General features: G+C 41.9%; 1 protein-coding gene across 4 annotated transcripts in view; it reads left to right on the forward strand.

Annotated features, from left to right (window-relative positions):
• NRG2 (neuregulin 2) overlaps positions 1-14,510 on the forward strand; it is a 166,964-nt gene that overhangs the window by 122,556 nt on the left and 29,898 nt on the right. For all 4 annotated transcript variants that reach the window (XM_088522682.1, XM_088522685.1, XM_088522684.1 and 1 more), the window contains one exon: positions 7,997-8,117. In XM_088522682.1, coding sequence (XP_088378808.1) covers positions 7,997-8,117 — 121 coding nt within the window. The remainder of the gene's footprint in view (positions 1-7,996; positions 8,118-14,510) is intronic.

A 14,510-nucleotide genomic window follows, 5' to 3' on the forward strand; every position in this document is an offset into this window, starting at 1 on the left:
ATTACTCCAGAGTTCTCAAAATGGTAATGTGAACCTGTCACTGTGCAGCCTGAAGCAGTTAAGGTTCAGAAGTTTGTGCCTACATATCTACTTGGTAAACAGAATAGGAAACTTAGTGTCCAAGATTATAAATGTCTTGATGGAGACAAAAATGTAAGACGAATCAGAGCAATCTGTAGAACATTTTGAAAAAGGAAAGCTTATGCAGGACAAACATACTGAAACCTCATTGACGTTTCATTTCTAAAAGGTAAAACAATGCTTGAAATTTCTGAAAAGATCAGGTAATTCCTTCCTTGTTTTTGAATTGTGAGTTGTCCTCTAGTCCATTTCCTCATCTTTGACAAATGTGTATATTCTTAAGGATAAAGGAAAATATAAGCTGTGTGGAGGAAGTAGTTTTTTTGATACTGTCAAGATACAAAATATTGTCGGTCATAGACAGATACTCTGAAGCAACATGTAGATCACTGCATTTGATTACCTGGACTCTGTTCATGTTCTATGTCTGGGACATCATATAGCCAGTCTGGTCAGGTCTTCTTGCTTTACCAGCCTATATAGATTGGGCAATTCTTGCAGGGCCATCTCATCTCTGTCCACTGGTGCTCTGGAGAATAGCTAGGTTTGGGATTAAGCGAGAAGACCAAAGAAAGAGAAAGGACAGGAGAGAGAGAGAGAGAGTGCTGAATCGTACTGGGAACATGAGGACTTGGGGATATTTTATGAAGCACCTGAATGGAAGCTAGGCTCTCTGGTTTGTTGATATTTTGGGCCTTTACTCCAACCACTGGGGATCCTAAGCCCTCTCTGAAGTGACATTAAAAAATTGCTGTGATGGTGAATGAGAAAATCCATCTTTCTCCAGATAAGTGCAGCCCTCCAGTTTGGTTCCACAGCTTTACTGACTGTTATTTTCGTGCTGTTCTTGGACTGCATGCATGACCTTTCATTTTGGATTCATTTATGCTCTCTCTCTCCCATTTTACTGTCTTCCCCAGTGTTAAGCATGATTGATGATGGGGATGCTTTATTTATGTTCTCCACCATGGGACTTTCTCTCTCACACATGAGAGCCTGGTGGGCTGTGGTTACAATGGCTGTACTATGATATGGTCTATAAGTGGTCACACGTAGTCAAACCAAAGTCTTGGTACATACCACAGCAAAATGTGCTGTGTGAATAAGGTTCAATCAATTCCTTTCATCCCCCTCAAGTCCACACGGTACCTTTACCAGAAGCTCTTTTATATTGACCATGGTAGATAAACATGTTATTTTGCAGGTCAATCTCTGCACACTCCAGGTCTCTCCAGTCCAAAGGCGCTATGCTCTCCTAGAGCTAACAATATTACATGAACATGGTGCTGTTGGTTTGGAGCTAAAGAGAGTCTAGCCTGCCCAGAGTAAAGGTAGAACAGACTCAGGGCAATCTGCCAAGGGATATGCAGACAGACTAGTTTTTAATGTTAGGCTAAAAATAAGTCCTGGTGTGGCCTTTGTTCAGGTAGTTTTAAACTTTAAATTTAGGATCCACAGCTGGAGGTGTGGTTGATGACTGGGTGAGGTCTGCTTGCACACAAGCATGGTACCTCGAGATGGACGTGTTGTAGATCTTGCTGTCCATCTTCAGAGAGAGTTGTGGCAGGCCTGTTTAGTGTCATGTGAAGTTCATTACTTAGTTTTCACATGGCTTATTTTTGAAATAACCACTGCAGCAAGGTTATATTTTCCTACCACTCGCAGTGCAGTGTAAAGTAGAAGATATAAGTGTGGCATATAGTGTAGGAGGGAGCTGGAACCATCCTCTTGAAGAAGAGGCTGTAAACTACCAGTTTATCTGATTTGCCTTTCTGCCTCCGTTGTTTGATTCTGGCATGGTGTTTCACTTCTTGGACTTCGACTGTCCCACCTGCAAAGCATTCATGCTGGCACTGGCCCTGCTGAAGGCTTTTTACATTGTTGAACAAATCCTTTCATTGAAGTATCATATTGCTGCTATTACAATGATTATGAGAATTCAAGAAATAAAATACTGCAGTGCTATTGGATGTTTTCTGGCAGCCTGGTGGGAGCAAAAAAGGTTAGGAAGGTCAACTTCATACAACTGGAGAGATCAACGTGGAGATGAGACTGGAAGCTTTATGTTAAAATGGGAATTTACCCATGCAAAAGCTATACATTCTACAGGAACAAGTAGTCCCCTTTAAACTTGCTTCTCTGTGAGGCATCCAACCAGTGAAGATGACAGATGAATATCATTTTGACCAGCAATATGTTGCTCTGAGCTGAGTGTCCTGCAGTACGGCATTTGTATTGCAGCTATTGAAGCTATTGATGCACTCAGGAAGTGGGAAGGTGCTGATCACGTCTCCTCAGCCAGCAGGAACTTTATCAGTAGAATGGAGAGGTGAATACTGGGGAATTTCCAAATGAATAAACATACAGGAGCAGGATGCTTAACACTGGATTGTCCCCATCATCTGTCAGGTGAGCCCCAATCTGGACAGGATTTCTGATTTTATGTAAAGCATTTTCAATCTTTTAGATAGCATCTGATGACGAGCATCAGGGCTCCATTTGGGTTTATTGAGAGAAGAAAGTGCCATCCCAGATGTACAAAAATGTCCCATGAAGAGAATGGTTAGGATCAACAAGTCCTCAGTATATTAATCAGTGTAAATCACGGATTTAGTGTGAATTGCTCCAGGATTACAACTTTTGGAAAAGCTTGACCAGACACCTTCTCATACATTCCGACAAGGGATAGGAATAACTAGGTTGAGAGGAACCTCAGCAATTCTGTGTTTTATCAGTAAGTACATGAGGTATATACAGAGCAGGCAATTTGTATACACTCTCTGAGTAGCTGAGCTCATTTATCTAACTGAATGTCTAAATATTGAAAGAGCAAAGTGTCTGTACTCAATGAACCCACCAGTCAACTCTATTAAAAAAAGGAGAAAAAAAAAAAGATCAGCAAAAATCAGCTCTAAACCATCACTGTCTCCATGCTTTGCTCGACAGTAGCTGTAGTTTGTGAAAAATTAAGCATAATTTATAGTCCAAGCTGCATTAATTAACTCTTTGGAAACTGAAGAGGGAGCTTTCTATGAGTAAACTGGTGAGTTTTCTGCAAAGCTTAAATGATGTGTGAGAAAGAAATTGCAGAGAATTTCCTGTTGATCATTAATGACCTTTCTGAGTAGATGGATTAAGTGAAGGGAAGTCAATATAGCAGTGTTGGTAGTTGTGGCTCTACTCTCTAATGCCTCACCAATGCCATTAACCCCTGGAAATCCAGGTGCTCTGTGGCGAGTAGATGCTCCTAATGATCACTGTGCTCTAAATCTTTCATGTGTGTATTCAACACTGTCCTTATTGAATAGATGAGTAACAGCATTAAGAGAACCTGGCTTCAGCCTCTTTTGCAACTATATCCATCTGTGACAGCCCTCTTCCTCCAGCCCTTGTCCCCTCATTTCCTTCTACTTTGCTCTTCGCTCAGACCTGCTGGACATCTGAGTTGCTGATGAGCAAGCTGCTCCAGGTCTTGTTCTACGTTGCAGGAGTTTTGTGCCCAGTTTGAATTTGAACTGGATTTAAATTTGAATTGGATTTGAATTTTTCTACCAGTATGGCGGAAACACCTTGAAATCATCCTTGGCCTCTGAGGCTTCACTCCTTTCGGTGTTTCTCTGTGACATATGGTCACATATGGTCAAACTTTCATCCCTAGCATAGTTACATTTTCTGAGGTGGGTATACTGAATCTATCAAGCTTAGAGCAAGACATGTGGGCTTTCCCAGCTGCTCTCCAGCCTAGTAGCATTCTGCCTCCTTGTTCCCCAAAAAGTTGCAGCTATGCCCCTTGTAAACATGAAATCCCAGCTGTAAGAACATCCCAGGCATTTTGGTAGGCTCTGAACTGTTACTACACAGAAATGAGATCTTAGGGTTATAGTAGACGAAGGTTTGTCTTCAATAAGAGTCAAAACTCAGGAACTGCACCTTAGGAATGATTATGGATATAATAGAGACATAAAGACACCGTGTGCATCCCTGATCCCTGTGGGAAGTTGAGATCTTCCCACAGTTCTGTCTCACCATCTCCAAGAGTTAAAAATAGACTCAAAGATAGCATCAAGCAAGATTGCAGCAGTGATCAGTCTCTGTATGATAGATTATTAAATAGATCAGCACTCCCCATCCTGGAAAAAGATGAGAGGTGGTATCTGTAATTCCACAATAGAAAAAAAACACAAACCAAAGCAAAACAAAAAAAGAAGCACAGAGGGGAATGATCGCTTTTATTTATTTTATTTTATTTTATTTTATTTTATTTTATTTTATTTTATTTTATGATGTAAGGTCTAGGAAAGGACAGGTCTAAAAAAAGCAAAAAGGAAACATGTCTGCACACTGTGTACATAACACTGGAACTCTTGTCAGAGATATGGATGTTGGAAGATTTACGTTAATTCATGCAGCAATTAGATACATCCATGGCAGAGCAATCCATTAGAAGTTATTAAATATAAAGACACTACGGCTGACTACGGCTGTCTCTGAATTGCTCATCCCGGATGGCTGTAAGAATATGATCGCTGTATGCTCACCCTGATCATTTATCCTTCCTTGGACATCCGCTGTGGGCCACTCTCAGAGGGAAGACAGGACTTTGCTTTGACCAGTTCAGCTTGGCTTTTGTTCTTATATAATGGCTTGTATTTCTTTTTCTCAACAGGGATTTGGGCTAACTGCCTCTTTCTTTTTTCTCAGCTTTTGCTCCATATCTGATACTAACAAGTTGCTGTAGGTATATTGATTCAGTTTTAGGAGACATTGGAATTCAAGAAAAGACACTATCCTTGGAGAAAACAGGATTTAAAATATAACTATATAATATAACAATGAGCTTCCAGGAGAACAGATCAACCATGCATTTTTTTCTTCTGTCAGAAATAGATCTGCTGACAGATCTCTTTTTAGAAGTATACAACATTCACATTCCAAGTCTTATTCAAGCCATTTTTTTTTATTTAGTTAAATGAAACAGTGTCATTTAAATTAGATGAGAATCCCATGGAATCTGTGGCTGGTCAACAGTGTAATCCAGTCTGGTGTCATATCATCATGCAGCAGTTCATCTTCTTGCCCATCTTTTCAGGCATTTTATGCAATTTTATGTGAGGTGCTTTCTGCTGGAAGGTTCCTGGCTCTGTTTGCATTTCTCTCTCACCGTCCTTCACCCTCTTCCATTTTTGTGGAAGACTCACTCCAGAGTACATTCCCTTCCTGTAGGATTTATGATTTACATGAGAATTTTCCAGATGGAAGCCACAGGTCATTGCTTGCTAGCAGCTGATAAATTGCCTGTTTGCAGGCTGTGATTCTGCTTTTTCCATGTACCTTTCCTTTTGCACTTTTCCCACAGACTTGCCCCCGTAGCCCAAAATGAACTGAAGAGCAAAGCAGTCAGCCTGTACTAACCTGGCAGCCTCCATGACCTGTAGCTTCCCACTCAAGTACACCCTTAAGCCCATGCACTGGCTCTGACTGAGTTCTGGACTAGAGATGCATGCTATCAAGCTGGATTTTACTTTCATGCCCTGTTTTTAAATGCCAGTTGTCATTAAGACTTGGTTTAAGTGGATGGATCAAGCAATAGGAGAGGTTTCCCCCTTGCAGGGAAACTCAGGTGCTACCACACACTTACAGCTCTCTTGTCCTGAACCAACCTCCCTCCGCTAGCCTGAAGGGCAATGTGTCTCTGTGCTGCAGAGGTATAAATGGTACAGACTGCTTGCTGATGGGTTATAATGGTTTGACTTCTATTTCCCTTTAATCTTAATTGGAAGGGGAACCTGAAATTCCCTACAGAAATTTGGGATTTTTCATTTTGAGCTTTTTTTTTTTTTTCACAAGGATCTCTTTTGGTGGTGCAATCAAAACATCTTCCCATCCTAAAAAGCAGCATTCATTATAGCAGGTGTGCACTGCTCTGCACATACTGCTCTCAGCTACCTGGTGTTATGTGCCTTATGAGGAGAGCTGCCATTTTTCATTGTAGCACTGTCTGTATTTAAGTCTGTGCTGAAGACTGTGCTCTGCTAAGCATATAACCTAGGCTTTGTCTTGGCCAGGGGAAGTCATTGTTTTCCTTCTGGGACTGGAAAATGCATCAGCTCAAGTAAAGTAAACAGCAAACTTGATTCTGCCCTGAACTGTGTGTAAGCAGGGGTTACTCCTGCTGTGCACAGGATGAAGAAATGGCCTATTCAGAGAGAGACAGATCTGATGCAGTTAGAGCAAGTCCTGAAAGGAAGAGAGCCAGAACCACCTCTTTTGGTTGTTCATGTGCCAAGCATCTCATTAATATGAGGGGCTTTACGAGGTACTGGGATGTGCCTGTTGTTGGGAAACTGTGGGTGCCCTGAGCAGGTATTTGCCACAGCCTTCAAGACTGCTGCAGTGCCAGGATGGGCACAGGGGCTGCCTGAGGTATGGAGAGCAGCCCAACTGCCTCCAGAGCAGGCTCCCCCATGCCTCATTTCTTCCTTCATGGTTCCGAGTGTATCCTAGTCAATTCTGGCTTGGCTATTTACCTTGACACCTGTGCCAAGGTGGTCCCTGTTTTACTCCTAGTGTTCTAATCAGTGGGTATGATGGTTGTCCCTGTGGAGCCCTTCACCCTTCCCTGCGTGGTCTGATAGACCTGCTAGGTCTGTTACTGCTTGGCAAATGTTCAAGAACTTGTTTGAAGTCACTAACTTCTCTTGAGCTTTGTTCATCTTCTTGAAAATGATACAGAAATTTAAGATCTCCTCTTTGGAAACCTCTAGTAAAGCAATTAAGGTGCTGGAAATATGTATCAGTAACACTGTTGGTGATGTAAATGTTGTCAGTGTCAGGATATAAGCAATATGGGTAGATCATGAAGGGGGAATATATTCAATGAGATAAAGCATTCAGCACGAATAAAGCAGGTGCTTTAGAGCACCCATCTCTTCTTTTGGTGATGCGCGGAAGGGCTTGCAATCCTGAAAGTTGGCCCATTTTTCTAACCTGTATTAATTACTCTGGCAAAAGATGTTTCTCTTCCTAGAAGCCTTAGTCTTGCCTATGGAAACTCTTTGTTTCAGGCTGTAGGTTTGACTGGGTCACTTAGAGACAGATATTGCAGTGAAATCCTGCAGAGTGCTGTCAGTTTCATTTCTACTTTACATACTTGGAAAGTTCTTCTCCGGAAGAAAATCTGAAATTGAAAAAGCATCTGAGTCCCAGGAAGCATCAATAATGTTGACTGAGTTCTTCTTAGTATTGGTCAGAGCTGACTGTCTTCTAATGCTGAGTTTCTCTTTGGTCTTTTCAGGCAACCCCATTAGAGCAGGACAGAGAAATACTCAGAAATATGGTAGGGAGAGATGGTGCCATTCCTGATTGTGTTGGACCTTTCTTGGAACAAATTGAGGGCATTTGCTTCTGAAAAACTCTTTTCTTCCAGAGACATGGAGTATCTTCCCAGCAGTAAAATGTCCCCTTCAATGTCCTGGATCATGATGTAATAGTGTGATGCACTTAGCTGCATGCCACAGTGACTCCATGATTCTGCAGCACATCTTCTGGGCTTTCTAATCTCCTGCGTGACAATGAAAGTTTGCGTGATGTCTAAGGGGAGGACAAGGGGATCAGGGAAAGGGGTACTCCAAACACAGACACGAAAATGACAAATTTGACTTGACATGTTGATTACTTGGAGGAGAGTGCGATCTGAACTCTTGTCTTGCTTATCTACCTTTGCTGGGCACAGATAGGTCCATTTCCAGGACCTGAAGAGCTGAAGGCTCATCTAAAAGCACAGGTTGAGATTTGTAGCTTGAGGGCTTTTACTTTGGTAATGAACTTTTTTGTCTAAAAACCCAGAATTACCCAACAAAGGAAGTAATGATATATCTGTTTTGTATATATGTGTGTGTATTTTTTTTTTCTGCAGTAACTACAACTCTCTCCTCCTGGTCTGGGCATGCTAGAAAATGCAACGAAACAGCCAAGTCCTATTGTGTCAATGGTGGGGTATGCTACTACATCGAAGGGATTAATCAGCTGTCTTGCAAGTAAGTGAGTGTAGTTCTTGTATTAGCATGCAAATTGCTTGACTGGGCGAGAGGATACCTCTGTGCAATTGCAGGAGGAGGGTGGCTCTGAAATTCTCTTGGCATTTGCAGTTTTAGCTGTGCAGGTTTAGAGAAGGAATCTAGAGGGGTGGAGGAGGGGGAGGATTCGTAGTTTCTTTTTTTGTGTGTGAATGCCACAGTTGACTTTTCCTGACTTTCCTCTGAGAACATGTTTGTCCTTGCTGTTTCCTTTCCCTCACTTTTCTTTCTCCTCTGCAGTGTCAGGGGAGATTGTGAACCTGCATTTTCCTCTTGCTCTCCTCAAGCTGGTTCAAAGCTCCGTGTTTCGAGAGGACGTGTATCCCCTCAGAGCAGAGGGGCTTTCTGTGGTGCACATCCACCTCTATATCCTCTATAACCCTGAGGAGTTCTTTGCTGAGACTCGCTTCTTACCTCTCCTTTCTCCACTTCACAGGCCCAGGACTGGATTTAGAATACAGCTGCTCATCACTCCATGCTTGCCTTCATGGCAGGCAATGGTTTGTTCAATGCCCCTTTCAAATGTTAGAACCCAGGGGGGAAGAAAAAAAAGAGGATGGAGACATGTTAAGTCATCCCTAAAATGCAGTTTCTTGGAGATTTTAAAGTGGAACTGCATAGTCTGGGGAATGTGGGCCAGGATGTGAGAACCTTTCACCTTTGGTTCAAACCTGTCACAACCTAAAAGTCCAGTAGCCTCTCATGGCTCTCTCTCCATACTTGTTGTGGGATATGGATGAAAAGCATGGTCTGAATGCTAGTGTTGGAGCCATGCATACCCAGGCCCACATATCTGTTCCAGTCTCTGAGCTTGTGCCGAGTGAGCCACTGGAGCCGTGCGAGATGCTGCCCTGGCCCATGGAAGGGCCTGTTTGAACCCAGTCACTGAAGCCATGTGAGAAGTCCCCAGCCAGGCTAGTGAGCTCAGAAGTGTCACTGAGTGAATGCAGTTCATACCTAGGTCACCTGAGGTCACCTAGGGATCCAAGCATCATTATGCTGATAATATGTAAGCCTAGAGTTGAATGTTTGCTTCCTGTCTGGCCCAAAAACATCTCTGTGGAGAGGTACTGCCAAAGGGATATACTGCCATGGATATCAACTAATCCCACTGCTGCTGTGTGGTGTGATGTTCACTGGACATTTCGGTTCCTCAGGCCTCATAGGATGTAGCTGAACTGAAACACCACCCCTCCTGGGAGGGTCGAGGACTGGGTTATGCCTAGCAACTTTCTCCCAATACCTTGTTTGCACTTTGCACTCCTTGTTCTAGCAGGGAGCAGAAACAAACTGCAGCAACTCTCCTAAATAGCTGTTTCCTTCATAGCACTACCTGGCTATAAAAGGGTCAAATGTGAATGAATTCTGGTAAGCTCCCACACTCTCACTTACCAGTGCAGGATCGGATGTGGTGGCAAGGATGGGATGAACAGGTCCCGGGTCCAATGGTCCCAGGCTTGCCCCTTCAAACATGAAAAATATAAAATAGGAAAGAAACCAGATTCTGTTGTCCTCCACACTTCCCATGTATCACTAGTGAGAGCAGCCCAGAACACCGGAGACTTGTGTTTTAAAATAATGATGTCTGACTGTGATTTCATCTTGTTATATCCTTCCAGTGTTATCCATTGGATATATAGTGGAAGCTCTAGCTGATCAGTCACACAGCCACTGTTTTGGGGATAATGCAAATGCATGAAGCACCAGTAGTTCTACTCCCTCCATGGGGAATGCTTAGCCATCCATCTATGTGCCCTTGGAGTACATGGAGAACATGGATCAATGTATGGATCTAGGTGCTGCAGCCTATTGTTTTTTTCTGGGGAAAACTTGAATCCAGATCAAGACATTTCAAATCAGACTGTTTTCTAATTTAAAAAAGGATTACCTACACTTCTGCCATACAGAGGTGTGAAGGTTAGGCATGATTATTCCTAATGATGCACATGGTAGTGCATGAAGTGTCTTTAGCAGATAAACTGATCAAACCAGAGCGATGATAATCTTGCTAGGAAAAAGTCTACCTTCAAACCAGACTGTTCTTATAACTTATGAACAGCAGGACAGCTCAAAGATCAATTCCTTCAAGATTTTATGTGCCATGCAAAACAGACATAAATGTTTCAATTTGAAAGTGGTAATTCCTCACTTGCAGATGGTAAAATGAATTATTTGTCTGTTGAGCTTCAAGATACCAGCATTAAAAAAGGTGTGTATGACAAAGACAAAGGTGTGTATGAGTAGTCAGCAAAGTGCTAAAAAAAAAAAAAAAAGGTATTTTGAAAATCCATGCTGTCACTATTCATCTCCCAGAATAGACAGGTTATGTTAACAGGAACCCAAGTGGACACAAGTTACTTCCACAAAGTGCAATCGTTTTTGTTCCTGATTCTGTATCAAAGACTGAAGTGCTGGATTTTAAATTGGTGTATTTTAGAGTTTCTGGATTTCAGAAGGCAGTAGTTGAGAAAAGTAGAAGAAGATGAGCTGATAATACGAATATCACGCTTTCCATAAAATGAGTTTCCCAATAAAATGGAAGACTTGGAGTGAAGGCTGACAAAGGCTAAGCTGTCCTTAGATTTGTCTCTGCAAACTAGAAACATACTGAAGTGCTTCATGACTTCGCCAAGACAGGAGATCTGCTGCTGCAGTCTGTGCAAGGCAATGATACAAATTCAGAGGAGCATCTAGAAGAGGATGCAGAAGTGCAGGGTTTGACTTGTATTTCACAAACCCATAACATGGGAGCCAGACTTCTCCCACCAGCAACCCCTGGCTTTGAGACACGGATCATGAAGGACATTGGGAGGTCTTTCTGCACACAGACTGTTCAAGTGCTTTGGAGCCAGAGAATGAACAAGAGCCACAAGAACATCTTGAACAATGTGTAAAACCACACATTGTTCCTACTTTACTATTCCTGGTTAGGGTCAGCAGAAACTTGAAGGCCTGTTTCCATTGCTTCCCATCTTGCAATCTTCCTTCACTGTGTACAAACACATTCTAGCATTCTGGGCACCAGTGTGGTGCTACCAGTGTTTTCTATATTCTTCCGAGTACCAATCATCAGAAAAACAAAGTTTTAGGCCTTGATTCTTATTCCCTACCTGCTGTCATCCTGTAATCACCTTCCTGAACTGTATTTCATTGTTTTCAGCTGTCACAAGCATAGGAGGTTCTTTCTGTGCATGTTATCCCTGACACTGTGGAGTAAAAAGGGCAGCTGTACTCTCAGATGATTTGTTTTCCTGAAGTGGCTCACACTTGATTTGCTAAGCATATTGCTTAAATTGGCAGCTGGCCTTTTATTATTATACCCCAGCAATTTGTTCCTTCTGATCTTTTAAATTCTGAAGAATAAACAACAGCTTAACTTTTGCCTGCAAACCACTGTCTCAATTCCTGCTCAATACAGTTCATCTAGACTTTGGACAATGCAGTTTCATCACCAGGGAAGAGTTCAAAATAGACTTGGAACTGTTCCAGAAGGCGTGTCCTGTTTTGGAGTGTGCTTGCATAATTTTGGTTTTAATTTGAAGTAAATTTTATACATGCTAGTTGCAAAGGAAACTTGGATATGATACAATCTCTCCTGTCATCCTGACTTTACAAACAGACCACCTGGAAATTTGATGGGAGAAGTGTGATCTGCTCAGATATATTGCACACTTGCAGCATAAACCCAGGAAATCTGGAAAACTAATGAACCACACACATACAGAATTGACAGCATTAGTAAATTAAAGAGCTCTCTTGACAGGAAGATTTTCTCGACCTTTCTCCAGACCATTTTACTCAGAGAGGCCTTACAAATGGGGAAACTGTGAGTTTGGGTAGGGTGAATTTCCAAGTTTGCAGGAGGAACACACACAACCAAGTTGCAAGGTCTTTGAACTGGACTGGGATGCAGAAGAGATATGACTGAATTGTGTCCAGCTGCATCTACTGCTTAGGATAGTTAGTAGCATCTGATTTCTATCTGAGCCTGTCCTTGATCCTAGATCCTGTTGAGTTCTCGGCACTTAGAGAAGTGCTCTAATCTGTTATTGCCTGATGTCAGGCCCCACACAGTTGTGCTAATGTGCGTGTCACAGCAATAATGCTCTTTTTGCCAGTTAGGTGCTGGCAAGCATCATCCATGATTGGGATCTTCTTAGCCAAATATAAAAACAAAGCCAAGTGTCATTGTTGCAGTCCTTCTCTGTCAACATAAAAGTTCTTTGTGACACTTTTGGATGCTTGATGTATAGTCAAAAATAGCTAATGGACTGGCCAGGATCTTGCTAATTGAACTGGCTCAGAATACCCAAAGAGGTTTATAGAGCAAGTTCCCCAGCATTTAGGATAAGTTGTTCTTAAAGTATTTATAAGTGCTAACAGGTAAACCAGATTCCTGGATTTTGTCTCCAGAGGCCTGGAGGCTCTCAGACAAAAAGTGAAAAGCAAGAAAAGATTAATAAACAAACAAATAAACAAAAAACGCCTAGCAGCCCACTTACTTTTTTCCCCAATATATATAATTTCCCTCAATTTTCCACAGAAAAGAGGAAAGAGGAGCCAGTCACATTTCCAGCTCCCCTGTGCTTTCTCAGAGTACTATCTGAAGGGTGAGCATCAAGATAATGTCAGCCATGATCTTCCCTGCATCACAAGTTGCTCATGCCCATGGCATCACAAGTTGCTCATGCCCATGGCTCAGATCTCCTATGGTACTAGAATCTGTGCCATCCTCACTGACTTTTCTGGTGTGACCAGCACAAGGCATACATTGCACAGCCACAGAAATGTCCCTTTGGCATGGATGTATTAGTAGTTTTGTTAAGGGGAGTTGAAAATTCTCTGAAAATTAGAACCCTCCCTGAGAGCTGCAATACCTAGTTCTGAGTACCTGAATTGATGGTTAAAATTACTTACAGTAGATTCCTCTTTCCTAAAATGTAGAAACATGAAAGTTAGGGGTCTAGTCTGAATGAAGTGTACAGGGTCAACGTATCATCAGTAGAGAAAGACTGACATTTCTAAATGACAATTTAGGCCATCTTAATATGAGATGAAACATTTTCTGGAGATGTCTTAATTTCATTTGGGTATCCTAAGTTTTCATATGGCTGAAATTCAGACAGAGGAATTATATTCTAAAGTCAGAAAAAGGTAATAATGAGTTTTCTGGATAGAAGCAGTAGTATGACAAAATATTCAATCAAGTTTTGAATTCCATGATACTCAGAACATGAGATTAAGCTGAATATGGGACTGATGCTGACATTTTGCCAGCACTCCCAACTTGAGTTCTGCTCTCAGATATTTAATACTTGGGCCTCAAATACACGCTCCCAACGTACATGATTCCATTGACATTAGATTTCTAGACACTTCAGGAAATAATACCACTAAATGCCCTCTCCCTCAGGCTTTCCAGCAAAATAGTGTGGAGCTCTGTATCTTTTTCTTCCCTGGCTTGAAATCCTCATGGATCCATCCCTGAACACAGGTCTGTTTGCAAAGAGCTCTCCAATACTTGTTGTATCCCATGGCATATAATTGTGGAAGGCAAGGGAGCAGTTTTACAAACTGATCCTTTTAGGAGATGTTGGTTACAATGAGCTGCTAGTGGTATTCAGATGATCTGCAGACACTCTGGGCTAAAGAGCTACTGTTGAATCAGAGGTGAAAATCTCCACATCCTCTTCCATATCTCCTGAACCAGCAAGGACTAGTTCATTGGGTTTTGCATGTCATTTATCTTGGATGATGAGCTCAGCTACCTTTTGCGGTTCAAGTGGCCCTTCTATGCATCCTGTTCAATAAATCCTGTTTAATGTGCATATCAGTATTGAAGACCATTGAGAACTGTATGAATGTGGAAAATAATCCTGCAACAGTTAAGCTCAGTTGGAGCTGTGCTGTTGTCTTATTTGAAGCTAGAAGTGGTTCTCCCTGCAGTTTGGACTCCACCATACAGCAAATGTTCCTTGATTACCTGCCCTGAATAAGGCTTCTGCATTTATTCTAGTTACTTTCTTTTCTTCCCATTAGCAGTTTTGTGGAGTTCAACCTGTTGTGGCTCTCCAGTGCCTGAACATCTGGGACTGGCCAGGGGACAATGACAGAACAGTCTTCTTTTTCAAGCCTTTGCACAAAAAAGCAACATGCTTCAAACATTTCTTCATTTGCTTCTTCCAGTGCATTGTGTCTTTCTGCTAAAGGTTCTTATCCTGCTATATTGAAGCACTTGCTTTTCTATGTTCTTCTTTAACATGAATTACATTACAAGAGCTACCAAATTTGGCATAATTTAATTTAGACGTGGGGGAGCAAAGGAAATTTGCCAGCCCTTGTAAGATTAAGATC

The sequence above is a fragment of the Tinamus guttatus genome, unplaced genomic scaffold, assembly GCF_059628265.1.
Source record: "Tinamus guttatus ecotype Peru unplaced genomic scaffold, ASM5962826v1 Tinamus_guttatus_pri_ptg000155l, whole genome shotgun sequence".
NCBI classification, from domain to species: Eukaryota; Metazoa; Chordata; class Aves; order Tinamiformes; family Tinamidae; genus Tinamus; species Tinamus guttatus.